The sequence below is a fragment of the Pomacea canaliculata genome, linkage group LG14, assembly GCF_003073045.1.
Source record: "Pomacea canaliculata isolate SZHN2017 linkage group LG14, ASM307304v1, whole genome shotgun sequence".
Taxonomy (NCBI): domain Eukaryota; kingdom Metazoa; phylum Mollusca; class Gastropoda; order Architaenioglossa; family Ampullariidae; genus Pomacea; species Pomacea canaliculata.
This window is the reverse complement of record NC_037603.1, coordinates 5198504-5225306: the sequence shown is the minus strand read 5'-3', so window position 1 is coordinate 5225306 and position 26803 is coordinate 5198504. Positions and strand designations below refer to the sequence as shown.

At 41.0% G+C, this 26803-nt stretch overlaps 3 protein-coding genes and 1 long non-coding RNA gene across 5 annotated transcripts; 2 read left to right on the top strand and 2 right to left on the bottom strand.

Moving 5' to 3' along the window:
* Positions 1 to 628: 628 nt before the first annotated feature.
* On the bottom strand, positions 629 to 6984 carry LOC112555706. Its single transcript, XM_025224204.1, has 10 exons — positions 6632 to 6984; positions 6261 to 6531; positions 4868 to 4941; positions 4637 to 4767; positions 3883 to 4450; positions 3417 to 3594; positions 2637 to 3116; positions 2323 to 2503; positions 1642 to 1802; positions 629 to 1336 (listed from the first exon to the last, which is right to left on the bottom strand). The coding sequence occupies exons 2-6, from the start codon at positions 6477 to 6479 to the stop codon at positions 3537 to 3539; spliced, it is 1050 nt and encodes a 349-aa protein (XP_025079989.1). The 5' UTR covers positions 6480 to 6531; positions 6632 to 6984; the 3' UTR covers positions 629 to 1336; positions 1642 to 1802; positions 2323 to 2503; positions 2637 to 3116; positions 3417 to 3536.
* A 4893-nt stretch (positions 6985 to 11877) lies between these two features.
* On the top strand, positions 11878 to 13025 carry LOC112555959. Its single transcript, XR_003097566.1, has 3 exons — positions 11878 to 11980; positions 12368 to 12495; positions 12679 to 13025. It is a non-coding gene; the product is annotated as an uncharacterized LOC112555959 (long non-coding RNA).
* A 371-nt stretch (positions 13026 to 13396) lies between these two features.
* On the top strand, positions 13397 to 15568 carry LOC112555557. The gene is made up of 4 exons (XM_025223991.1): positions 13397 to 13497; positions 13757 to 14232; positions 14540 to 14720; positions 15154 to 15568. Exons 1-4 carry the CDS (start codon positions 13397 to 13399, stop codon positions 15566 to 15568), a joined length of 1173 nt encoding a protein of 390 aa, XP_025079776.1.
* Positions 15569 to 20074: 4506 nt separating this feature from the next.
* LOC112555282 lies at positions 20075 to 23892 on the bottom strand. Of its 2 annotated transcripts, XR_003097432.1 has the most exons (5): positions 23348 to 23892; positions 22242 to 22321; positions 21804 to 21937; positions 21176 to 21522; positions 20075 to 20239 (listed from the first exon to the last, which is right to left on the bottom strand). XR_003097432.1 is itself a non-coding variant. In XM_025223616.1 (4 exons), exons 1-4 carry the CDS (start codon positions 23681 to 23683, stop codon positions 21275 to 21277), a joined length of 798 nt encoding a protein of 265 aa, XP_025079401.1. In that variant the 5' UTR covers positions 23684 to 23892; the 3' UTR covers positions 21052 to 21274. The 2 variants fall into 2 exon arrangements, 1 of the variants encoding a protein (XP_025079401.1); XM_025223616.1 differs by lacking the exon at positions 20075 to 20239 and having other exon boundaries at positions 21052 to 21522.
* Between the last annotated feature and the right edge of the window lie 2911 nt (positions 23893 to 26803).

Here is a 26803-nt window from a genome sequence, read left to right as displayed (position 1 = left end):
CATGCAAATATTTCCACCAGTGCAATTCAGGCTATCGTCATGAATTTGTAAAGGCTTTTAAATTTATATTTTTAATTTGTAAATTAACCACGTGAGTGAAAACCGCTTACTTATGGACGTAGGTATAAGTGAAGGAAGATTTATGGTCTGACACAAATGTACACGTTACAAATACAGGCTTATGTCCCTTATACGATCTAAATTTTTTGCCGGTTGGAAATGTAATAGGTTGTAGGTCTAAACAGAATTATAAGAGAGAAAGAAAGAAACAGTTCAAAATCTAGGTATCTGATAGCTACAGTAATGTGAAAAAAACCACAAATGATAAAAATGGAATTGTAAACATTGGTATCAGTATGTTTTACCAAGTAAATCATATTTATATATGCTTATGTGCGTTTATATTGTGTGTGACTTGATTTCGTTTTGCGAGGCCGAACTAGGGGAGATAACCTATAGCGTACTAGTTCGAGAGCAGCAGATACTTATCTCCCCTACTTTGCCTTACAAAATTAAGATTAAAAAAATCTGTTTACTACTTATGGACTGCTGGAAACATTAATATTGCATAAGGGAGAAAATTGATTAAAACCTCGACCGAACGCATACATAGATAAGTACATACATGGCGAGTTAAAAAATGTGTATTAAAAAACAAACTTGACCCAGAAACAAAGGTTAGTCCAAGAGAGAGAGAGAGATTTACAATTTCATTCTTTGATGTACAAAGATGTATCCTCGGCGTAAAACATAAATTAAGCCGGAAGACGGGGTCAAAGGGAAGGAGGACACATAAGTGAATGTCATCCCATTTTTCATCTCTTCTTACAAACGGTACACAAGGTATTTATAACTCTCACGAGCGTAAATTCAAAAAAGTCCTCCCCAGTGTCACGTGACCAGAGTTCCTATTCAAGCCACTCGTCCTCTCCCCGTCCCTTGGTCATTGCCCATTCATCATACACAACCGTCGTGACTGGTTCTGAGGGTTGGGATATTTTACAGGGCAAGTCGAAAACTACATACATAAAATAAACACAAGTTCATACATAGAAATTATTTATTTAAGTGCCGTACACACACCCACATACACACAACACCATCATTAAGTCTTTTTCCAGTTCATGGTGTACAAGATGTTGATGTGTCTCTGTTGAATCTTTGTTTACCTTGTCTTGGGTCTGCTGCACGATTGTGAATCAGGATCAAAACACATGTTGGTGCCTGTGCAGAAGTTAAAGTAGACAACTTTCGTTTCCAGGTTACAATTAACAAAAACATTGCAGGGATCATAAGGGTAAGAACGAAGTGGTTGTTGTCCCAGAGCAGAAGTCAGCTGCGGAAAGAAGAACATACAGATAAAACTCCTAAACAAACTTTACACACTAACTACAAATCACTTAAGTTTCAATTGGTCAAGGGTTTAAGTCAGACACTTATTAACACTTTAAGAATATGTGAGATTCGTCAGATGGCTTGTAGAACACACACTTTTATGTAGCTTTGGGGAAAAAGAAGGGTTAGTGGTTCTCTCCCTTATCTCTAAAGAATCGAAAGATCGAATGTTTCGTTTAAACCCACTAGCATAGAAACTAAGGCAACTGAGACTTTATTTAAAGCTATAGATTGTGATGTTCTTACCTGGTAATGTATATATTGTCTTGCATGTACTTTGAACTACCTGGCCAGTCGTTGGGTCAGTGAGTTTGCAGCAAAGCAAGCTGTTGTTCCAGGAGCCTCCAGTGTAGTGCTGACCATCAAAGACAGAGTACCCACTGGTGATGCACGTCTGCGAGTTGGAACTGAAAATAAAAAAAAATAAAAGCTAGAATCATTTTGACAAGATGAAAGGGTGAAGAGGGAATGAAGAGAAGAAAATAATAGGTCATTTGTTATCCATCCCTAGCAGTGAGGAAAGCTTTCAAACAAACGAAGAACGCATCACACATCTTTTATAAAAAAAAGATTTTCCAGCAGACATGCTGTTATCTCCTGAGTTACCCCCAGGGGTTAGTTAGGTCGTAGGAAACAGTGGGGGGAGGGGAAGAGGGTAACGGGGTAGCCACTCCCTCAAAAAAGATACTGTGGAGGCAAGATGTGAACGATGTTCACTGTCAGAATGGAGTTTGTCCTCCTCTTCCCCTCCAAAGCCGAGCTTCTTCCTCCACAGGTGTGAAGACTCTGGTGGTCGGCTGATCATCCAGTCCCTGGCTTGTCAACAATCCACAGGTGTGGATACAGCGGGTTTATTTTAGGGATAAAGGTGTTGAGTGGGGGTTGGGATGTACCTCTACTTTATATCCACGCCCTAACATATCTTACCTGAAGTTCGATGTCACCCGCGAGTCGCTGATGCTGGTTTCACCTCCACCCTCTCTGGTCAAGGTCCAGGCAAAGGTCATGGCAGGGTTATAGCCTAGGTTATCTGCTCTGCAGGTTGGATTTTGAATGGTGTATGTTTCCGCTATCGGAGGGATACTTAAAGTAGGTGCACTAGGTGGACCTGCGCAGAAAAAAAAATAGTTGTTACCTTGATTATCGAAATAACCAACAGAATGCTCTTTTCTTTACTTCAATCTTCCGTTTTATTCTCCCTTTCCAACTAGAAGATTCTATAACAAAAAGTTTCAGCTTACGTCGCACGCGCAACGTTGTGGACTTGCTGTGGATCCCCCCGCTTTTCCCGAGCACGCGGCACGTGTAATATTCCTCCGAGAGAGCACGTGACATTCCTTATGCTGAGGATGGCCTGCCATTCCGTGACGTCACTGTTGTTGACAAACATGGCCATGCCCGTTTGGTTGGAAGCAATGGTGGAAGTGTTGGTGTAGAAGGTGAGCAGGGTGTTGTTCCCTGACGCCAGAAACGTCACTTCCGTCACGTTAAGGTCTCGGATGGTGCACGTGATGTTGACAGTGTCGCCGAGAACAGCCACGGGATTTTGCGTGATGTCCACTAAGGGCAGAATGGTCAGCGGCTGGCAGGTTTCCATGGGAGTGGTGTGTGTTTGGAGAGGATCTTGAACTCGGCAGCACAGGTTCTGCTTGTCCCACTGTGCGTCTATCTGAAGGGTTAGCCGCGACTCGCCGCGACTATAACAGGTCGCGCCTTCGTAACTTTGAAAAAAAAGAAAAGAAAAAAGAAAACAAATTAAAAGTCAGCACACAAAACAGTTCTTGCACGTGTCATTTATTTGTAAATTTAAAGATTTAGGCAGCTCTGGTGGCAAAGAGGACTAAGAAAAAGAAGACAGTTTTGCCTTTCACCTGTGTGTACCTGTAACAATCAATCTTGACCACTACTCCTCCTCATCACATTAATTTATTTCTTTATCTTAATGAATTTCTTTATTGCATCGATAGATTCAGCAACATTCACGACCTAATGCGTTTGCAAAAGATCACATGGTTTCTCACAAAATCGAGTCGAGTTGTTTGTCGGTTGGTATTCTCACTGTAACAGTAGAAGAATTCAAGAACCACGAGAAATACGAGGCAGAGTAATGACCCATGGAGGCGACCTTGCACACAGGGGGGTCATTCTGCCTTCCCTCCACAAGCCGAGGGATTTCCAAGGATGGGAAAGCAGGGGGTCCTGAAAGAATGTTAATGTAGACAATAAGTAACAATCACCCTATTTTTATAAAAGACATGTATCTTTGTGTCACAACAGTGACCTCTGACTACCGCGGTGTCTAGTTCATGTGTCTACAGATGAACAAGTGATAGAGGAAAGAAAGAGAAACATATATAAATTTTTCACTGTCACCCACGCACGTACACGCACGCACACATTTGACATAGTTACATATTCAGGAAGACAAAATGATAAGTAGAAGAATTTATGAAGAGGGGATGAGGTGCAGATGAGGGTCGGACTTACTCATGACGCTGACTGTCGTCCATTTCTCCACGTTCCCCCGACTGTCGTTGGCCAGACACCGGTACCTCCCCGCGTCGCCACAAGTGACGTTGGTCAAGATGAGAGTGACGTTGTATCCGCCCTCTACTTCCTGTCCGACGACCGAGGCTCCTGTTCATTGTCGCACCAGTGCTGTGGGAGAGGTTGAAGCTGGCGACGATGGTGTCGTCGTGCAGAAAAGTCACCTGCGACACGGTCGTCACGTTGCGGACTATGCACTCGAGCTCGACGTCGGTGTTCAAGAAGGCCGTGACGTATGATGCAAGGTCAAGGGTCACAGTGGGCGCTGCGGCTATTCGCAATCTTTCGCAGTAGGTGAGCTCGGATGGGGCAGCGCAAACCTTGTCGTGATCACTGGTCATATTAAACGCATATTCTAAACCGTCTGGACACTGTTTGACCTCACCCTCTGAGCCGTTGACACAGTAAATGTATTTTCCGCAATTATCAGGGTAGATGTCAAATGCTGGATAATAAGGGTGTGTATAATTTCCGCAGACATCCCTGGTTATAGGAGAAGAAGTGCCCCCTGGAATAAAGCAGTTTTAAAGTCAATGGTTTTCTTAATTGTCCAAATAATGAGGACATATTGGATATGTTGGCATAATTCAGTAAAAGCGCATTCCAGTTGGACAAATAAAGACAAAGTCTTGGCCAACTTCACGCCGTTTCAAAACTTTTTATATCAGTTTTTGTTTCAATGTATCCCTCGTACCTTTGAGGACGATTGGAAGTGTAACACCAAGCACAACAGCAGCGATGACAACGAGAAGAATTAAGATGACGATGAGAATGATGAGAGGTCGTGTTCCCTTGTTTTTAAAGTGGTCTTCGTCTGCAGTACTTCTGGAAAGAGAAGTTAAAAGTGCATAATTATTAGAAAATCAGCATTTGCCATCATTCATGGAGAAAATAAGCTTCAAAATCACGGACTATAGACACTCACTTGTGGGGTCCTGGGATTGGAGGAAGAGGGTCCGTACGACCAGTGAAAGGTTTCGACCGAAGGGTCCACGGATCCTGCAATACACAGATTCACAAAATGAAAATGTTTGTGCTGCTAAAAGTAGTACTTGAGTTGCTAATGTAATACAGACATTACTGTATGCCACCAATGTATTTATATGTATATATATAATGTATTTACATAGAAATGTCTGTGTTACGGTTGTCTTTCGGTAACCTAAATTTAGTTGAACATTATTCTTGTTTAGATAAAGAAATATTTAGAGGCATGTGGTTACGAAGCCAAAGGACAATTCAAGTAGAAAACAATTTGGATGTAGCCTCCCTTCGATAACAAAGGAGTGCGGGTGAGATAGATTTCAAGATGTGAGCATGAGAGAGACACTAACATTCTTGAAAACAACAAAATAACCAAACTAGAAACAGTGAACCTGTAGACCTACCAGTCCTTTGTGAAGAGGTCAAAAGAGCTGCACATAGTATGAAAGGAGGACTGTCGTCAGTTGATAATGTTTCAGATGAGCTGTTTAAGAAGGGTGGGAAAGAAACCACAAAGGCCCTGACCGTCCTGTGCCAATGAGTTCGGGAACGAAAGGAATGGCCCAAAGAAAGGTCACAATCACTAGTCACACCTTTACAAAAAGAAAATGAAACAGAAAACAGTCAGAACTACAGAATCATAAGTCGTATCAGGCACCCTGATGAGAGGGACAGGCAAATTACCCTACCCTAGAGGGAACGAAGGAAATTACCCTAAAAACCACCCACGGTCAGACTTGGGAATGGGTTTGGTATCCACAAAAAAAGATCCCGGGAGACGAGATTCCAGACCAACGACACTGGAGTTTGATTGTCGTGACGACAAACACTTTAGCCACTGCGGTACCAAGCACCCCGGGTAGACAATCAAATCAATGCAGACCGACATATTAAGCTCAAGAAACACGAGGAAAGGAGAGAATCAGGTTTTAAAAAAGAAAATAATCTGCAAAAAGAAAACGCATCAGAAAAAAAATGTATAGCAGCAAATGACCTATAAAACATTTATCTTTCAGATATATATATATCTTTACAGAGACACACATGTGTACACTTGAAACGATAATTAAAATAAATAAAATAAATCTATAAATATGAAGAAAATAAAGGAGGTAAAAATATAACCATTTTTATTGTTCAGAGTGAATGTTATCCGATGTTAAAAATAGCAACTTACTCTTTTTGATATTTACCTATGGAAAAAACAAAGGAATGTTGGTAATGTAGAGACTCATTATTAATGTAACTTTCGATTAAAATCTTGTATGATGTATTCAAGACCAATGCTTTTGTCACCGACTGTGGCAGGTGAAAAATCGCATATTCACACTTACCTCCGCGCTGTCGATCACTTTCATGTAGGAAGTGTTTGAATTCTGAGAATCCCTATTTAGAGCAGGCGGATCTAGAATGCTACCATCAGGAACTGGATGAAGGTAGGAAGACTCAGTAGAATAATGAGGCTGAGGGAGGTTTTCATTCTGTCTGACGGAATTGTTCCAGTAGCGATTTTCTGGATGGGGATACCTTAGTCCACGAGCATTGGCTTCCATTTCCAGTCCGAGGTGAGGATGGACAACAGTTTGGTTGACTGTTGAAGACTATGTTGTCCTGAGGCCACACTGTCTTCTCCACCGTTGACTGTTGAAGACTCTGATGTCCTGAGGCCAGAATGTCTTCTCAACCGTCGACTGTTGAAGACTATGTTGTCCTGAGGCCACACTGTCTTCTCAACCGTCGACTGTTGAAGACTATGTTGTCCTGAGCCCAGAATGTCTTCCTCAACCGTCGACTGTTGAAGACTATGTTGTCCTGTCTTTCTCAACCGTTGAGATCAGCAGTAAATGTATAGTGTCAGATGTAATGCATCAGTGAACTTCCAAAGGGAATGTAAGATAACGAGTCTTTAAGATCGTAGAAGGCTTGAATAAAAAAACTCAGGTTACGTGACACGTGGGTTTTTTCCCTCTTTCAAATATCATGCTCGTTAGTGCTATATAATAATAATACTTTTTGAAGGAAGAAAAAAACCTTGATCTATCTTTAATAAAATTATCATCTGTCTTTGGTGTGATTTTCTGTACATATATATATATAGTATGTTGGCGGGCTGTCTGTTGAGTTTATTCAAATGCATTAGCCAACAGGACTGAAGGTGCACAGAGGTGGGTACTTCCCCACGTCATCTCAAGTTTGAATAATACACGAACAAGGAATGGGAAACATGAAGCGGACCGTGACAAGCCGGATGTCCATTGAACTGAAGGAAGCGTGACTTGTAACAAGACCGAGACCTTTCTCACAGGGTCACTGGTCTTGTTCTGAGGGTCTCTCCCCCTGCAGCACCCACCCCATGTAATTGAAGATACTTTACGGTTTGGGTGGGGGTGTTACACAACTGCCGGAGGTGTGAGGTGTAAACCGTAACCTACGTCACAGGTGGGTGGCTCCAGATCTTCATTCAACATGTGTGCGCGTTCACATGACAGACAGGCTGAGAAAAGAAAGAGACTGGGTGCTGGGTTGGAGTTTTGTCAGGTGGTATAATTGGAAACTTGAGGTGGAGTCATTTCGCAATACAATCAGGCCAACCTCATGTCCTTAATCGGTGTTAGCTGTTCTTTTACAGCCGTGGCATCCAGGAAGAAGGGAGACTAAATGTGGGTCTGCATAGTCTCTCATGTTTTTTTTTTTTATTTTTTAAAATAATTTTCTCTTCGGAATGCATTACCTTGCCTACAGCAGAATGTTAGGAAAAATGATTTATGACCAGTGTTCATGTGCAAGCCACTAACGCCTCGCGGCAAGATGAGATAAACAGCGTGAGAGAAAGAGAGAGAAGAGAGATAGAAAGAACGAGAATAAAATGCGTGAGGGTAAGTGAGAGAGTGAAGGGGAAGGGGAAAGAGAGTGAAAGAGTGAGAGAGTGAGTGTAAGAGTAAGATAGAGAAATAAAGCAAAATAAAGTTAGAAAATGAGAAAGATTAAGAAAGAAAAGGAAAGAGAGAGTGGAGAGAGAAAGAGACAGAGAGGAAGAAAACGTGGGAGACAAAGTAAGAAAGATTGAGAAATGACACAAAGAGAAAAGAGAAAGAAAGTTTACATCGCTTTACAAACAAAACGAATCAAAATAAAGGTAAAAGTAAGTAAAAATGATTCCCTTGAAGATGAGTCTGTCGATAACCTCGTTGTCCTTCTCGTTGTCTATTGCCAGTAAATATTACACAACATGACGAGACATGCAGCTGATAATATTTATTACACGGCCACCCCGCTCCCCTTTCTTTCCATCTGACGAAGACACTGTCACACCATCAGATATTAACAATACCATAGTAAAGGATGGCAGAAACCACTTCAATATTTTTTTTTATTGCAAAGAGGATGTAATGTTATGTTCGTTACACACATGATATATATGTGTTCAGTCAGTGCCCTGTCTACCTAACTGAGAAGACCCACCCGTATGTAACCTGCACCTGTGAGGACAGCATGAACTGTGAACTCACCCAAGACGACTCTTCCAATGGTTTCTTCTCACGACCAAAGATTCGTTTATAGTCTACTAGTGTTACCGACGGTAAATAAAAGCCAGAACGACATAAAGTTCTATTAGTGACCCCGGGTATCAGACTCTATTGTTTGAAACTTCGTGCCTGGTGTGAACAAATTATTTTGGGTTACGTGATGTGTGGGGGGCTGGTAACTGCTGGGAATCTACGTGGAAGTACGTGGTAAATGACATTGTACCCGACACAGTCGCCACCCATCCACCCCTTTATCGCAGCAGTCATGCGCGGCAAGAGGACCTAGTGCCGCCGTGTGACTCAGAATTTTACCATCTCAGCTTTCCTTTGAGACAACCTTTCAAAAGACACATCGGGTAAGTACAGACTTCAACAGGTGCGCATGCGCAGAAGAACTAGAACAAGATTTCGTCGTCGCCAGCAACTACCTGCAACACAGGCTGCAGGTGCACAACGGCAGTTTACAATAAGCTGATTAAAGGATGAGATAGATTCTAAAGTATTTACTCAGCTCTGAGTATAAAAGTGTCAGACAGGGTTAAAGGTCGGTACAGGGGAAGGGGGCGCGGGGGTTAAGGTAGGACAGACACAGGTGAGCTAGTTCTGTCTCACAGCAGTGACATGGCTTCATAAATAGAAAATACGAACACTCAGAAATGAAATGTACTAAGTAGAACCCACTTACAGGTACAAACACAATCAGGTGTAAGGCTCAGTGGATTGCTGTCTGTCTGCCAAGACCAACACTTAGTCTCTTGTGAAGTTCTCCGCTGTTAGTCTCGGCGAGCCTAAACAATGAATGTGAATAAACCGGAAGCTTTGTCGTCTCATGCCTCGGTTTAGTAGTTAACTGGAAAAAAATCGTTTGCCAAGCAGTCCAGTGAATACAAGTTCATGATGTGTGTGTGAAGAGAGGAGAAAGAAAGAGTGTGTGTGGAGGTGAGCGTGAGCAATGATTTATGAGTATACAATCAATGTTATTGTGAATGTTGTTGCACACACACACACACACATGCACAACCTTTTAGTCAATCTAGAAGGTTCCTCAAGAGTCATCGTAGTCGAGGAGGAATATTTAAAAGGCTGCAATTAAGAAATCTGAGCCTCCATTAGTTTTTGTTGCGAGACACTTGCTATGGCAGTAAACTTGTTACCAAATATTAATATCGCTGTTTAGCAATATCTGACCTGTTGTGGTGTTTTTTTTCTTTGAAAGAAACACAAATAAATCACCATGTGTGAGCCGCTTATGTGGCTGTTAACATGTCAAACATTGTTGTCTGTGGTGACAGAATCTGGCGACTAATTGCAGACAATTCATGTTGTTTGGAAACAAGGTACTTGGCTAGCTGCAGGAAATAAAATTTCAACAATACTTCAACACTCCAAACACATTTCACAGCAACTCCTCGCTCAACAAGTTACCAGCCACTAATTTCTTTTCACATTAAAGGGAATGAGCTCAACACAAGATGTTATTTTTCCCATGTAGGAGAAAATATTTCTCTACCGTACTCAACATACAAACCATTTTAACTAAAAATATAACCGGTAGGTGTAGTATACTATTTTTTTTGAATATTTTAGAGAATTCCATGATCTCTGTAGCAACATTTTGTTAAAAGCTTTTACTTTTAATGTGAGAACAACATCGACAGAATCATGAAAGAATTTTTAAAACCAATTTATTAAGACTTTTTCGGTCGAGGTCACTGACTTAGTTCCACGTGAAACAACAAACAAATAAAAATCTTAAACTCAGGGAAAGGGGAGAATTTCCAAAACCGAGCCAGGAAATTCCCGCATAATGGCTCCATAACCCGATTTATCAACAATAAATTCCTCTAAATTTATTTAAAATAATATTTGGAAGATTTTGATACCTCACACCGCTGGTTGATGAAAGACACAAATGAAAAGAATTATTACTGATGATCACAGCCTTAGAGAGAAGAGAGTGACAGACAGAATGCGATCAAGAGTTGTAAAATATATTATTTTGTATGCATGTAAAAATATGTAATTTCTATGAATATAAGCAATAAGGAAGCAGTAAACCCCTTATCAGTAGTAGACATTAAACATTCGTGTAAGAGGTTTATGGCAGCCCGAGAGGCAGTACTAGGGCAGTACCTAGTGGAAGGTTTCCATTTCTCTTCAGACAGAAGGCGAGAGGGTTGTGAACGCTAACCCTTGTGAACTGTACTTTTTGAGCATTGCCTAAAATATCAGCTAGAAAATACGGCCATTGAGTGACCAGGATAAGGTTTTTTTTCAATACATTTTCCACTTGTGTGTACAACACCAGAAACCATGGCAACAACATTCCTAGACAGCGGCGGAGAGCACAGTTCACTGAATAAAAGACTCAATGCCGAGGGCAAGACGATGTTCTTTGCTTCTTCTGGTCAGGAGCCACCCGCTTGTTGTCACCTGACAGAACAAAGTGCTCGTGGACGATGACTTCCAAAGACAGAACCCAGCAGCACCCAGGCCCCACAGACCTTGCTATTCTGAGTATCTTCATCCAACCAACGGCCAAGACAAACCAACGGAAGACGCATTTCAGTTGGGTAGCTACACAGCAACGGAAAAATCTTTCAGCTCTGGTTATGGTACAACGGTACTTGTTTGGCTTTCTACTTTATTTTGAGCTTTGAGGATAAGTTGATCGTTTTCAACAAGATTGATAATATTTCAAAAAAACTCTTGAATTTGATGTGCTGTTTTAATTTCTCTAACGAAACATGAATAAGATTGGGGTAATGATGGCCATTATTATATAAGACTCAGAGTTTATTCCGTCCACTATTTACATTCAGCCTCCATAAAAAGCCTGACTGGCATTTGTAACTGTTTGTGACCGTTTAAAACAAGCTGGTGCTGAACTGCATGCAGAAGGAGATGAAAAAATTATTGATGAAAAACAAATAAATTATCCTCCTCCAAACCTGTTTCCAGCTACATAACATGGACATGTTGAATACACACCGGCCATCATTGTGTGCAGGACATTTCTGTTGACTGGCCACCAAATGGCAAACAATAATCGTTTTGGATTGTTAGTGCTCCAGGAACTAGTCACACGTGTGTTTGTGTTTCAGGCCGAAGGTACTATTTCGGGGACACTGTTGAAGGAGCACTGTGACCCCTTGACCCTGACTCCAGTTTCCAGGCTCCGCGAGTGAGTATGTAGGTCCAGTATGTAAGTAAAGAAGTTCCAGCTCCGACTCACACGATCTTCTGATCCCGGTGCAAACATATTTATGAATCACAGCGATCTGCTTCCTTTCCCATGACACTAATTAATGTTGTGGTGATGCGCCATAAATAATAAAAATAATTTATTATTTTCATCATTATTGACCTTATTAAAGTAAGTGTCTTTGTAATTTGTGTCAGGGACCTTTTCAAAACCAATAATAAGGAAGGAAAAGCAAAGACCAAAGCAGACACAGAACGCATGGAATACGCCACGGAATACAGTACAATCATGAACTGGAGCATCATCGATCTGGAAGTCTGCGGTTCGTAACCGATGTATTCATGTAAAGATATTTTTTTAAATATACCTTGAGAAGATAATGTTCGCTGTTTCCCAAGTCAAATCTTCGAACATTTTCGTTCAAGAGCTGATTTTCTTGAAGCTCACCTCTCCTTGTCCTTTCCTGGCCCCAGTGTGTGGAAGGTTCATGCCTGGGACAGTTCCCATCTTGACCCTAAGACCTACACTTGTCTTGAATACCTCCATTAGCTGACAACATCTAACATCTTTGGCTACTTCTATCAACTATATTTTTATAATTTTTTTTAGCAAACGATAAGTTTTGATAACGCTGTGACAATCATCGATGTCTGTGTCAATATTTTTGTGATGTTGTTGTCTGTATTAGTCTATATTCTATATTTTACAGACGCCCGGACGTCAAGCCTTCGAGCAGCTGCTCCAATCGTCGTATTATTATTCTTATTGTCGTTGGCATCGTTGCTGTCGCTGCCATTGCAGTTCCTCTCGGCATCGTTCTTCCGCTGGTCTTAGAAGGTAGCCATCAGAATGGTGTCCATGTTATTGTGATTTTGTTTACGAGGCTGGCTGAGGTCAGGAGGTCAGAGAGTTGGGAAGAATGGGAAAGAAAGAAAAAGATAAGAAAGAAGAGAACTTAAATTTGCTTTTCGGACTGTCAATTTATTTTTGTAGTATATAAATATATCTAAATGTTTGTAGACAAAGAGTACAGTCCACCAAACGTCACAGTTGAAGTAGAGGGCGTCACTGCAGCTCACGTGGGCGACCACGTGACAGTCTGGTGCAGGGTGAGCAACATTCACACGTTGTCCTCCATTGATTTCCTGTACAACCGGTCGGTCGTCGCTTCCTTCAGCATCAAAACTGAAAACGTGTCCAACTTACACCCGAGGTTTACGCTCGCGGTAATCTTAAGGAGCATGATGGGTACAGCCTCAATCTGACCTTTGACAAATGTCACGTGCAGTGACGCGGGCAGGTACACGTGTCTGGCGCGAGACGAGAGGAAGGATGTCGAGAAATGGACGAGACTGAGTGTCATGGTAAGTCAGTTCGTGTTTGGTTTCTTTTTAAAAAAATTTGTTTTGTTTTTTAATTTGTCTTTTGTTCTTTTATTCTGGTGTTTTTTCCGTGTTACTCTTTATTTCTTTTTGCCGTTTACTTCTTTCTTGACTCAATCCTGTGTTACCAAAAGTGGAAAAGTGTATTTGTCCAGTGCTGTGTCAGTACGCAGTGTGTGTGTCAGTCAGCAATGTCCTCCAGTCGGTAACTGAATTATTCAGCATGATAGCCAGTTTTCAGTCACTAACCCTGGCTTTGTTTGTTTGCTCCAGCCCCGCCAGTCCCACCTACCCTGGAAGTCCCCAGACTTGTGGACGGCCTGAGAAGTGAACCTCCCGTGTGCAGGATCGCTTCCATGGGGCACAGCTCCGTCACATCCATGTCATGGCTTCTCAAGTCTCCCAACCCCAGCAGTGAGTCTGAGCTGGAACCGGAACTGCACCAAGACACGGTCTGGTATGAGCAAACGAAAGAACACAGATATTTGCATAAATTCTTGACCAGAAACATGCAAAAACTCACGAACTCACAAAAAGAAGACAAATGGTTAACGGCGAAGCATACCTGCTATTCTATTTATGCAAATACTCTTCGATAGATGTTTACGCAAACTTCTCAGACCATCAGAGATGTCCATTACTAAACATTACCGTATCATCTTAATCGAATTACTTGGGTAAGAAATCTGTAAATTTTTCTTCTTCTTGACTTACAGTTATAACGACTCTACGTGTATCGCCCAAGGAGCATCTAGACTGAACATACAGATACCTGTGGAATGGAACAACCACCACCTGTGCTGCCGCATGCAAGACATTCTACAGACTGATTCCATCGCCATGGAAACCTGCCAGACACTGACCGTGTTGCCGCTGCTAGAGGTGACACAGGGTCTCCTGGCAACCATCGGTGAGTCCGTGAACATCACGTGCACCATCAGAGACATGAACGTCACGGAAGTGACGTTTCTCTCGGGAGGCGAGGTCTTGTTGACCTTTGACATCACCAACTCCAGCATCGTTTCCAACCGAACGAACGTGACCATGTACGTCAACAGGAGTGACGTCACGGAGTGGCAGGCCATCCTCAGTCTCAGCAACGTGGAGTGTTCTGATGGAGGGAGCTACACCTGTCGTGTTGCTCGGGGCAACGACAGTAACAACAACGCCTCGACAACACTTCGAGTGCGACGTAAGCAGAATTTGTTTTCTTAGAAATTTTGACGAACTTTTTTGAGTTGGCCTTTTGCATCCAGGTCAGGTCGTAAGCCCCTCGTCTGTTTATCAAACAGAAGAGACATGTGTTCTATTTTCTATTTTTTAATTTATCATCACCTTTTCAAATATTTTTGTTTTAAATTTCTACTACTAATACGAAGCAAAAAAAACAAAGAATATGTAAAAAATAAATAATGTAGACATATTTCTGTCAGGAATTATGAGGCAGCCTTTGTAAGAATTTGATAAATAAATACGAAGTTTATTGTTTTTCGTCAAAGGTCCTCCACACACTCCAAGCCTAACTATTCCTCCGATAGCAGAGACACACACGATTCAGAAGCCCACCTGTAGAGCAGGTAACCTCGGCTATAACAGTGCCATGAGCTTCAGGTGGACCTTAAGGCCACAGAGTGGAACAGAGACAACATTTGATACTTCACGGCATACACAGGAGATAAAGTACATCATCATCATCATCATCATCATCATCATCATCATCATCATCATCATCATCATCATCATCATCATCATCATCATCATCATCATCATCATCATCATCATCATCATCATCATCATCATCATCATCAAAACAAATTACAAAGGAAGGATTTCTCGTGTCTTTAATTTTCTTGTGAAAGATTTGGTAAAGAGTTTACCTATCATTGGCCTTTCCAAACATCGAACCTTCTACCTTTCCTCCAAAACAAGTGAACTAACCACACTGCCACGGTACCTCCACACTTTTTTTAACACGTATTTGTATTATGTTCAATAACTGTAATACACTATTATGTAAAATGATCATTGAAACACATTATTGTAAAATTATGTAATAATGTTTTCATTGTCTTAAATTTTGTAAATCTTGCTAAAAGTGTTTCCATCTACTCAGGGAGGACAAACAGTCCTGCATCACCTCTGGCAACTCTTCGCTTGATGGCCAACGGTACCGTGAAGACTTCTGGAACAACAGTCGGCTTTGTTGTCAGCTTGTTGATCCCCAGACTGGCCAGGTGGTGACCCAGGCTTGTGCACAGGTGTATACTATACCAGGTAAGACCTGTGCTTCGTCTCATCTACTCACAGTTATAAGTTTGTCCATAAGATACATGCTGTGTCCTGCTGCCTCTTCCATTTTGATTAACCTTAACTTTTCATTTTTTTTTTCAGCCGACTTTTGCTCGTCGGGCACAAATCCGCTTCGCTACTATCCCTATGAACCCTGCAACACTTATGTTCACTGTGACTGGGAACCGGGGTGGTTTTCTTCAACTATTGCAACAACGGACTCTGCTTTAACCCGGTGACAACGCAGTGCACCTTGAGCACTAGCAAGGCTACGACAGCCATGACAGTTTCTCCACTCATTAAACAATAAAGCAACCCTATACACTTACAAAGTGAAATGGAAGGAAAAAAACCCCGCAAAAAACTAAAATAATTTAGGATCAACTACAATTTACGATTATCCCATCCTGCTACACTGAATATAAATTTCCTTTTGTATTGGTGTTGAAGCAAAATTTGTCTGAGTGTAAACTACAAATAAACAAGCAAACAAATAAACAGTTAAACGAATCACACAAAATTGAAATGTTTCTCCCAGCGACAAAGGAGATGTTGATACATCAGCCATCGGTAGCCATTGTGTCATTATAATCGGTGCAAGATCGAACTGTCAGCCAGTGAAGTCCGCGGATGGAGGATTCATATCCTGTCTCCCGAACCAACCAAACTGGCTAAAGTTCCTCTAAATTCAATAGACCTGCTTTGAATTTCTCCGAATCTGTATACAAATGTATTTATATTATGATCGAGGTGTCAGGTGAAAAGATTAAGGTTTTCCTATTAACAAAACCATTCATCAGTGACTAAATTTTATTTCCTTTAGAGTAAAACCGACAACGGCTTGACAGTATGTGGCTGTGACCTTTCACCTCACAATGAACCTGTAATTCTGCAGATAATAAACTGAATATTTATTGTCAGAGTGAAAGTACAAGTATGTCTGCATGTAGCCGGAACCTCCATCTGATGTCACCGTCTGGAAATTTGTTGTTGTCTTTGTTTCTCTCCAACCTTCCATTTGTTTATACCTTTCCTTTTCATACTTTCTTTCTGAGAGAATATATCTGTTTTCTAATAGATTGTCGTACTCAGTATGCCTGACAGCTAAGTGCCTTTGTAGTACACAAATTATAATTCATGTTCGGCAGAGAATCAGAGGAAGTTTGAGACAAATTTCCTTATTTTAAGGAATTTCTTTTAGTAATAAACTTTATTGAAAAAGCTTTGTTTATAAACTGTTTTGTACACTATAAATGTGTCTTTACTGGTCACAAGACGACAAACGGAATAACAAACAGGTTACAGATAAACATAAACAACTTTATTTGCTTAAAAGTGTCTTTTTCTTCCACAAATGTCCACTCAGTACTTCTGTACAGTCAAACTTTTCATGAAGAAATACCGTCGCAAAAAAGTAGATGGCTAGATAGATAAATAGAAAGGGGGAACATCTTTTTTAAGCCCCCCCCACTCTCTCTTTCTGTTCTTCCTTTCTGTAACTAATAAACAAACAAACAAACAAACAAAATACAACTGTGTTCCAGCAGCGAACTGAGTGTTTTCGGCATCAGGACCGTTGGCTAAAATACTTGTCTGATTTGTGGATTATAGTTTAGAGAGAACATGAGAAGACTAAGCCAACATTTTATATAAAATCAATGGTTTTATTTCAAATATAAAGAGTAATCAGTATCAAAGAGTATAAATATACTTAAACATTTTATTAACATTAAAGGAGAAAAAGTAGAATTACATTAAAATACACTCAGGGCACACATTCTATTCGTTACAGAAGTAATGTCTTCAAATGTCATCTCAAATTCAATTACTGTTGATAAATGAATGAATGGCCACAATATTGAGGGTTAACACCAGTTCATTAATTTTGAATGATAGATTACAGGGAACATTATGAGACTATGAGACTTATTATAGACATTAAGGGTGTACAAGTAAAATTACATTAAAATACCACATTGCTCCCATTCTATTAGGGATACAACAGGTGTCTTCGAACACCATATCAAACTCAATACCTGTTGAGAAATGAATCAAACTGACAGAAAATTTTAGCGACCTTCATTTGTACTAAGTTCATGAGCAGTGAAATCATTACAAACTGTCATAAAGATACTTGAACCTGGTTATATTAGTAACAATCCATCTATGTAGCTTGAGAACGACTCTCGTCTTGAAATGTTTTCAAGCTGCGCAGACGGTTTGTTACTAAGTTTAACAGGTTCGAGTGTCTTTATGACAGTTTGTAATGATTTCATTGCTGATGAACTTAGTCCAGAAGGTCGATAGGAGTTTGATTGTGCCACTCCACTAGGGGGGCAATGGAGTCGGATGTTTTATGGTCTCCGAGGACACTAAACACATTAAGTTCATTTCCTCTTGCCAAAATTTTCCTGAATTGCTCAAACAAATGTCTTTACTTCGCTTCTCAGCGGACAATTGTCCATTTGATACATGAATGAATATTCTTCTTGTAGAATTTCCAGTTTGAGGGGCAAGCATGTAATTATAAAGAAGGCAATATTTGTAATTAAATAACGAAGTATGTGATCATTATATACATAATTGAATTCGTTAGAAGAAATTGACTGTTTCTAGACATTTGTCTCAAAACGACTGGGAAACGTGAGGTGAAGTAAACTTCTCAAATGTGATTATGGAGTAGTTATATGTGTTGTAATGGTCCTAGCCGTACTACTTTTTAGGCTGCAGGATTTTGTCTTGGGGTCAAAGCAAAGTCCGTTGTTGCAATAGTTGAAGTAAACTACGCCGGTGTCCCGGTTACAGTGAACCCATGTGTTGCAAGGTTCGAAAGGGTAGTAGCGCTGATCTTCTTCGCTTGTGGAGCAGTAGTCGGCTGAAAGAAAGAAAAAAAGTCAGTGTCATCGTGAAATTCAAAGAACATCGGAATACAAAATGTATTATGTAATAAAACTGGGATATATATTTTTTATACTAAACTCTAAAGCATACACACAGAGAACATAGGACCCAGGCACAGACATAGGTCCATGACTCGCACACAATAGGAAAATGGGAGCGCTTTACGTTCAGACAGACATCCAGCATATAGATATCATTTGTACATGAAAAAGAACAAACAAAGGTCTTACCTGGTAGAGTATACACCGTTCCGCATGCCTGACTCACCACCTGGCCAGTCTGGGGATCAACAAGCTGACAACAAAGCCGACTGTTGTTCCAGAAGTCTTCACGGTACCGTTGGCCATCAAGCGAAGACGTCCCAGAGGTGATGCAGGACTGTTTGTCCTCCCTGAACACAATGAAACACCAATAAAATAATTTTTGTAGTGCTTTCAGATATAGCTTCCATCAACACACACACTCATACACAATAATGATGATGATGATGATGATGATGATGATGATGATGATGATGATGATGATGATGATGATGATGATGATGATGTACTTTATCTCCTCTGTTTGTCGCGATGCATCAAATGTTCTCTGTGTTCCATCTTGTTGTCTCAATGTCCACTTGAAGGTGAAGGCTGGGTCATAGCCAAGGTTGTCTGCTCTGCAGACAGGATTCTGTATGGTGTGTGTCACTGCTGCTGGATAAATAGTTAACTGTGGTTGTTGTGGCAGACCTGTGAACAGGGGGATAAAAAATACACACTTTCATACCAAAAGGATTTACTACAAATGTTTATTGTCTACTTCTTATGCATTGCATTACAACGCATTACATTTTATGTATGAACAATGTAAACTCAGTGGATAATATTGGTGCTGACACCTGGCAGACAGGAGTGAAGACAATAAGACAGCAGAAGGAGGGAGAACTCTAAACTGTAGAAAAGGAGCGCCACCCTGAAAAAAACTGCTTACGTCGCACTCTCAGTGTTGCGGATGCGTTGTTGGTCTGGCCGTTGCCCCGAGCAACACGACAGGTGTATGTTCCAACGTGAGAACACGTGACTTTCGTAATGCTGAGGACGGCCTGCCATTCTGTGACGTCAGTCTTGTGAACATACATGGTCACGTCCGTTCGGTTGGAAGTGACGTTGGAGATGGTGGGGTCAGAGATCGCCAGGATCTCGCTTCCCAATAGAAACGTCACTTCCGTGAAGTTTAAATCTCTGATGGTGCACGTGATGTTGACGGCTCGGAGATGGTTGCTAGGATACCCTGAGTAACCTCTACCAGAGGCAAGACCGTCAGCCTCTGGCATGTTTCCATGGTGATGACTTCGCTCTGAAAAGGATCCTGCACCTGGCAGCACAGGTCGTGTTTATCCCACTTCACTCCGATCTGAACTTTTAGCAATGAGTTGCCCGCGGCATTACAAGCGGCTCCATCAAAGCTATGAACACAAGATGCATTCAGTGAACGATTATTGGTAAATATACTTTGAAATGAAACCACAAAGGTAAAATAAAGGCCATTACATAAATTTAGTGTACAGACATGTAAAGGTCTCGAGATTTACTTTTTATGTCATATATATACATGCGTGTGTGTGAAATCGATGTTCATCTAATATTTTAATTAAAATATAACTGATGGTCACATGCTCTTATCCCATGGTCTTGATATGCGTTTTATATTTTGCAGAGAGAACAGGAGTTAAATGGATAGAGAACACTTTCAACCTTTCCGATATCTGTTTACAGTAGTCACCGGAAGTAATCAGAAAGATACTAAAACTGTAGGGAAAAACTTTTAGTTTAAATTCCGTTTTCATTCTTTCTCACCATACTGTGTCTTGGTGCTGTTCTGGGGGTATGCTGAGGTTCAAAGGTCGCACGAACCACGAAATTGATGAGACAGAGTTATGCCCCATGGAAGATACCCGACACATGATAGGGTCTTGAGCAATCCGTCCACAAGTTTGGGGATGTCCAGCTCGGGTCTGACAGCAGATTCTGGAATGGATAAGACAGTGAATGAAGGAGATAAGTAAGTATTGCTACAGAAGGCTTCATACTCTCTGGTGACCTTTACACTGTGTGATTTTTTTATGCCCTCTGACCTGTTAGAGTTGTCGCTCTCTTTATCTGAATATGCAGCTAAGCAACCGTGAGAATCGGGTAGTAAGATTTTATTGAAACTGATTGCAGTAATAGCAAGATATAACTACCCCTTCCCTCACAACTCGGCAGCGCTGACCAGAAGACTAACCCAACACAAACCCTGTCCCTGGCGTCTCTCGTACCCTTCTACCCTTTATAACAACTTGTCAGGGTCGACACTCTTAAGTTTATCTTGGTGTATGGGTGTCAGTAAGAAGAGCTGTCGTTAAAGGGGTATCCTAGAATTTACTTTTTTATGTAGCTTTTAATCGTGTACTTACTCAGGAAACCCGAGAGTAAAATTTATTTAATTATCCCAACGACTTAGCTTACCGCTGTGTAAGTCAGAAGACATGAAGGAAAGAAAATCTCACAGTAAGAATTGTGATCTCAGAGAGTTCTCATTTCTCAATCTCATAGTATTTATAAAATACTACGTGCATAAAATCCCGCCATTCACGTTTCTTGGCATATAAAAACAGCAGAGAAGATGATAAAACAACAACAACAGCAACAAAAACAACAACAAAACAAAACAAACAAATTTAAAAAAAAAGAAAAAAAAGAAAAAATGAAATAAAGGCAGGTAAGAAAAGAGAAAAAACCGAACAAAACAAAACAAAAAAAGATGAACGAAAGAAAACGATCCAGTTAAAAAAAAAAAGGACAAGAAATGAATAGCAAAAATTAAGAAATAAATTTCAATAAAAGAAAATCAATAAAAAATTCACAAAACGAAAGAAAGAAAGAAATAAAAAGGGGAAACAAGAGTAAACCTGCCTGACTTACTCATGACACTTAGTCTCGTCCATCTCTCGACGACGTCACCGCCGTTACTGGCCAGACACGTGTACCTACCCGCATCACCACACGTGACATTCGTCAACGTCAGCAGGAGCTCGTACCCATCGGGGTCTTACGATTCTCAAGAGAGAACCTGTGTGTCGAGCTGGTGGATGCATCACTTCTCACATCAAACCTTGCGACCTCAGTTTGGTTGAACAGGAAGACGACGCTGGCAAGTGCGCCGACATTTTTCACCGAGCACCTAAAGCGCGCGTCCTCGTCCACCTGGGCGAGGGTGAGCCCCTCGAGGTCAAGGGTCAATCCTCCCACCAAGGCTTCCGTTGTTGAATCTGTGGCAAACGGTTGTTTCAGCATCGACTTAATAAAAAATCAGCCTCCAGAAAAAACTGGGATAAGTTGCACAAGCGGTTTAAAATTAAAAAAAAAAAAACTACCATGATGTGATTTATTTGGTGAAAGATACTATTCTATGAACTCAAATCTGAGTGAATAACCGTTTCCAAGACACATTCCTTACATGCACAGAGAGAGGTCAATACCATAGACCTTAGGATTGTACATGGATATACATAGGCTCCCCAAATGATAATGAGCAAACTATGATACACACCTTTAAGGACGATTGGTAGTGAAGCACTCAGGGAGACTGTAACGACGAGCGCGATGCTTGTGGCGATGACGACAATCCAGATGCGACTCCGGGAACATTTGTCATCAGTCTTGATGGAGTCCTCGTCTGGATAGCTGTAAAAATGTTGCACTCCTTTCTAATACCCAGGACTCAATACTTAGCCCCGCCCTCAAGCCCTTTCTTAGTCTTGCAAACATGTTGCTCTAAATCGGGATAAATTTATCCCCTATGATGTTCTTTCAGAAAAAAATTAAGATCCTCAATTTAAACTAGAATATAAAAATAAATACACTAATAATATCTGCTATGTTACTAATGGTGCTTGCAACAATCATGCTACTAAAGGTTGACACACCTTTCTGCATTGAACAACTGTAAAGATACACGGAGGATTTGAAATCAAATGTGGGTACGTACTTGTAGGGATTGATGTCGGGTACAGTGGGTAGAGGGTCCAAACGCGCATTTAAAGGTGACTGCGAACTGAAATCAAAATACTGCCATCCAGCCGCACACAGGCACACAGTCCATTCGTAAATAATTAGTCAACATTCAAACAGATGGAAACTCAATCAATTGTCATCTTCTCTCTCTTTCTCTTTTTGTCCCCTGTTTCTGTCTCTCACTCATGAACGTGCGCGCACACACACACACGAACACATGTGTATATATATGTGTGTGTATGTGCGCGTGTGAGACACGTGGAAGTGCATATTTAGGTGTGCATGTTCTTATCTTAACACAGCTCTTGTCATAAAATATTCCCATGGCAAGATGTCACACATCGTCCATTTACCCCTTGTTACCGAGCAGAAGTGCTCTGGACATAACTCACACCATTCCTCCCTCAGGAGGGTAAACTCGATGGTAATGGCTGTATGTGTAAGGGGCAGGTCATGAAAGTATTATACTGATTTATATGTAAGCTTCGTCTGTGGGCACTGTTCGACACATGCTGTTGTCAAATAGACGAGTGTCAATACTGATAACAAAGTCGTACATTTGCGTGTATCCCCGGGGAAGAAGGGGACAAACGAAGATGAATGTCACTGTTATATATTACACCAGGCGTAGCACACCCTGGATGTACTCGCTGGAGAAATAGGTTAATCCAAGAATGTTTATTGAGTGTTTTTTAAAATAAAATATTGGCTTGTCAAACAAACAAAAAAAAAAACTACCAAGTAATAAACAAATATAAGATAACAAGTCCTAAATGAGAGAAATAGTCTGATTATTTCTTTTCATGTAGGATGACCCGTTACTGAGGTCATCAGACACGTGCAGGTGTCAGGTAGACTCTGTACCACAGTTAAAGATGAAGAGATCGCCAGAGTCCACAGTAACAAAGTGAATGTAAGTTATCCCGTCGATAGCCTCTTGTCTCTGTAATTAATAATTAGGAAGAGGTTTTCAGACCCTGAAGATGTTGCTTTACGCTGCTTCAGAGCTTCGAAAGCAAAATCCATCGCTTCATACAACAACATCTACCGACAACATCTACAAACGATGGTCATACATACCCCTGAGGAATCTGCAGAACTGCTCAGGTAAGAAGACTGAGTTTGTTTACCGGATGTCCCGTCTGAACTGTAGCAGTGGACAGAGGTCTTGTTTTCCTCTGGGAAGGTAGGACTGAGGTAGCCAAAGCTGGAAGCCCTGTGAGGTTCTGGGGCAGGAGGATAGAACTCCTTTGCTTTATTTACATCAGGGTTGTCTTCGACATCGGTCTGCAACGATATCAGCTGATTGTTGATGGTTTCTTTTGCTAAACCTCGACCTTCTGGACCTGGACAGACTGTGGTCGGCGAAGACGATCCGTCCCGATGAATTGTTAGCTCTGGCATGGTCAGCGCCATAGACAATGGTCAGCAAGACTTGTAGTGTCTACGATGGAGCTATTGACAACCAGAAATACTTGCACAGGTAGACCAGATATGAAGGAAACAGGTAGTATAAGACGTGCTAGTGATAACAGCTCGATATGAACCTCTACTCGTGTCTAGTCAGCTGTTATCTCGACTTTACAGGTGGGAAACCCTGACTTGACACCTGGCTTCCTGCCTAAACGTCCACTGAAATACCTGTCTACTCTTTGTCTGCCTGCCTACCTCTCCTTTTTTGCTTATAGGGCATGAGAAAGCTGTCTGACGAAGAAAAAAGTCTTTAAACATGCCAGCGACCAGAAACCTCGTCTGCTCATTCAAACAACTAATCGTTCAGAGTTCAAAGGTCAAATCATTAAAAATAACTCCTTGGGTTCTGTTTTTTTTTTAATGTGTAATGGTCTAAACATGAAGAGAAATATATCTTGACAGATGTTGAAGTCCGCAGGGAAATGAAGGTCTTGCCATGCACCTCGTGCAAACGATGTCCCACGTGACATCCGATCTTGAACGAGTATCGTAACCCTCCTTTTATTCAGTTTAGCTCCCTTTAATTAATTTAATTTGTATGGTTTGCTTAAAATTGTGCTCAAACATATGTTAGAAAAAGTAGGTCTTAGCTGTGGCCAACAAGCAGCAAATATTTGTTTTCTGTCATCGACTCTAGTGTCGGGAGTCTAGAAAAAAAACCTTTCAACAATCAATACGATGTACAGGGAAGTTTCTGCACTGAAATGTAAATGTTAAGAAAATTATTTGGAGTGATTGACTCAGTCTGTTTAGTGCAGTTATTTTATTGGTTTACATAAGTTTAGTTTTGAAATGCTGCCTATCACATGTGACTCAGGTTAGTCTGCACATCGGTGTTCGTCACCTGCGTTGGACTAGTTTCGTTATAAAAAAAAACAACAACAAAAAGCCAACAATATGTTTCGCCAATTCAAGATTAAGATTAGCACACGTGATTTGTTGCCCGAACACGCAGAGAGAGAGAGAGACAGATAGACAGAACGAAATTTATTACTCAGGGTTAAGTGAACAAAGCTCACAGAATTTTAAGGAGAACATATTCCCATTCTAGTTATACATGTTAATATAAGTTGGATCAAAAGATGATGATGATGATGATGATGATGATGATGATGATGATGATGATGATGATGATGATGATATCATCGTATTGGTGTGTCATTGATCAACGCTGAAACTATACAGACAGATTGGTGAGTTGAATATTTCGAAGGTACTCAAGGTATTCGAAGGAATCAAGGTACTCAAAGCATTTTTACACAGTATATTTAATTGCTTTTATAGCCCTATAACAGTGTCAGACAAAAGAACGATGTCCTCAACAAACAGTAAGATAAAAATTTATAGATGTGGATGAAGCCAGTGCAATGTTTACCATTTCTGAACTATGTCTCGTGCTAGTTCATGTACAAGTAAGGCTAGTCATGGACCTTGTTTTAGACCATTTGAGGAATTGGAAAAAACAATCTGAGAGATTCGCTTAGGAACTCACCCAAGCTTTCAAAACTTTATAAAGTAAGCGAAGAGTGTTCACTTGATATACACATCCGCCAAGCCTGTGTTTACACATTAAAGCCAGAAACTGTAAACAAAGCGCCGCATATCGACCTGAAAGCTGAGCAGACATGGTTTTTAGGTGTCGATATATCACACAATTTCAATTGGAGAGTCAGTCCGTAAAAATTAACGATGTTTTAACTAGAGCTGGCAGCGGACTGAAAAAAAGTCTGTGGTGATAGTGAGCTGAACTCACTCCCCAGAGAGAGAGAATGAATGCGAGTGTGTGTGTGAGAGAGAGAAAGAGAGAGTGAGAGAGAGTGTGAGAGAGAGAGAGCAGGTTGGTCTGAATGTCGAAGTTTGCTTGCTGTTGACAAAAGTGGATTTAATGCCTCGGCCACGTTAATTTATCAGACTGGGACAGATTCAAGCATGACAACAAAATAAATCGTGTTTACTTCAGACAGCAACACTCGTCTCATATCCCTACCCGCCATGATGACGTCACGAGGACTGGCATTTATCTCCCCGTTACCATCCACCCTGTTCCATGTTTGAAGAGGGTTAGGGTTAACCTGTTTCTTATCTCTTGCCGGTGGAGACTGGGGTCACAGGTCAGAAGTCACTGCTGTTAGACAATGTCGCTATAAGACCAATGCCACGAAGTTCTACTGTCATTTGATATAAATTGTTCTGTGTTGCTATTTTCTATATTGCAATGTAAAAACAAAAAGACTACACACACAGACTTACACACACACACACACACTTACACACAGATGCACTGTTCCACCCCTGCACCCAAACTCACCTTCACCACCCCACCCCTCAACAGACACACTTAGCAAAAGCAAATGAATTTCATTGATTAGGCCATTGGTCCATTTCATAGAGGCAAGTGGTTTTACCAGCACAAAGAAGAGCCTAGATCAATAGTAAATAAAAATAACAACTGTCAACGACTACATTAACAATTTGATTACAGCGCTGGCGTCCGAACTGAGAGCTCGCTGGTTCGATACCTGAATAGCGCAGCAAACTTTCCTGTCGACCCAGCTGGCGGGTAAACCCTGACTTCTTAGAGGGTTGGGGAAGGTAAGGCAATGAGGGAGAGGTGGACACTGCCCTCACATAAAGCTGGCCCCGAGAAAATGAAGTCTCTAACACCTCATCCCCTCAACCTGAACAGATTTGGGGATGACTTTTACCTTTGTACAATTCAGTAGACAACACTTTGATAGGAATCCACAGGAATTTGAAATAACCATAGGCTGGACACATGCTCGTCAATAGGAGGAACTCTTACAGAAAGACTACAACTCGTCTTATTTGATAAAAACACAAAAATTATTGTTCACAAGGTAGCAAAACATTGGCAAACATTTTCTGAGACATATCCAACTAAAGTAGTAAACCACAAAAGTTGATAAACAGACATGGGTGAGCGACCTCTGAGAGGGACTATACACATCTCGCATTTCATGTCTGAGAAAAAAAGTTCAGAATGATTAAAAGATGAGAAAGGTTTTGATGAAACTGCTTTTATGACGATAAATAACATAAAAG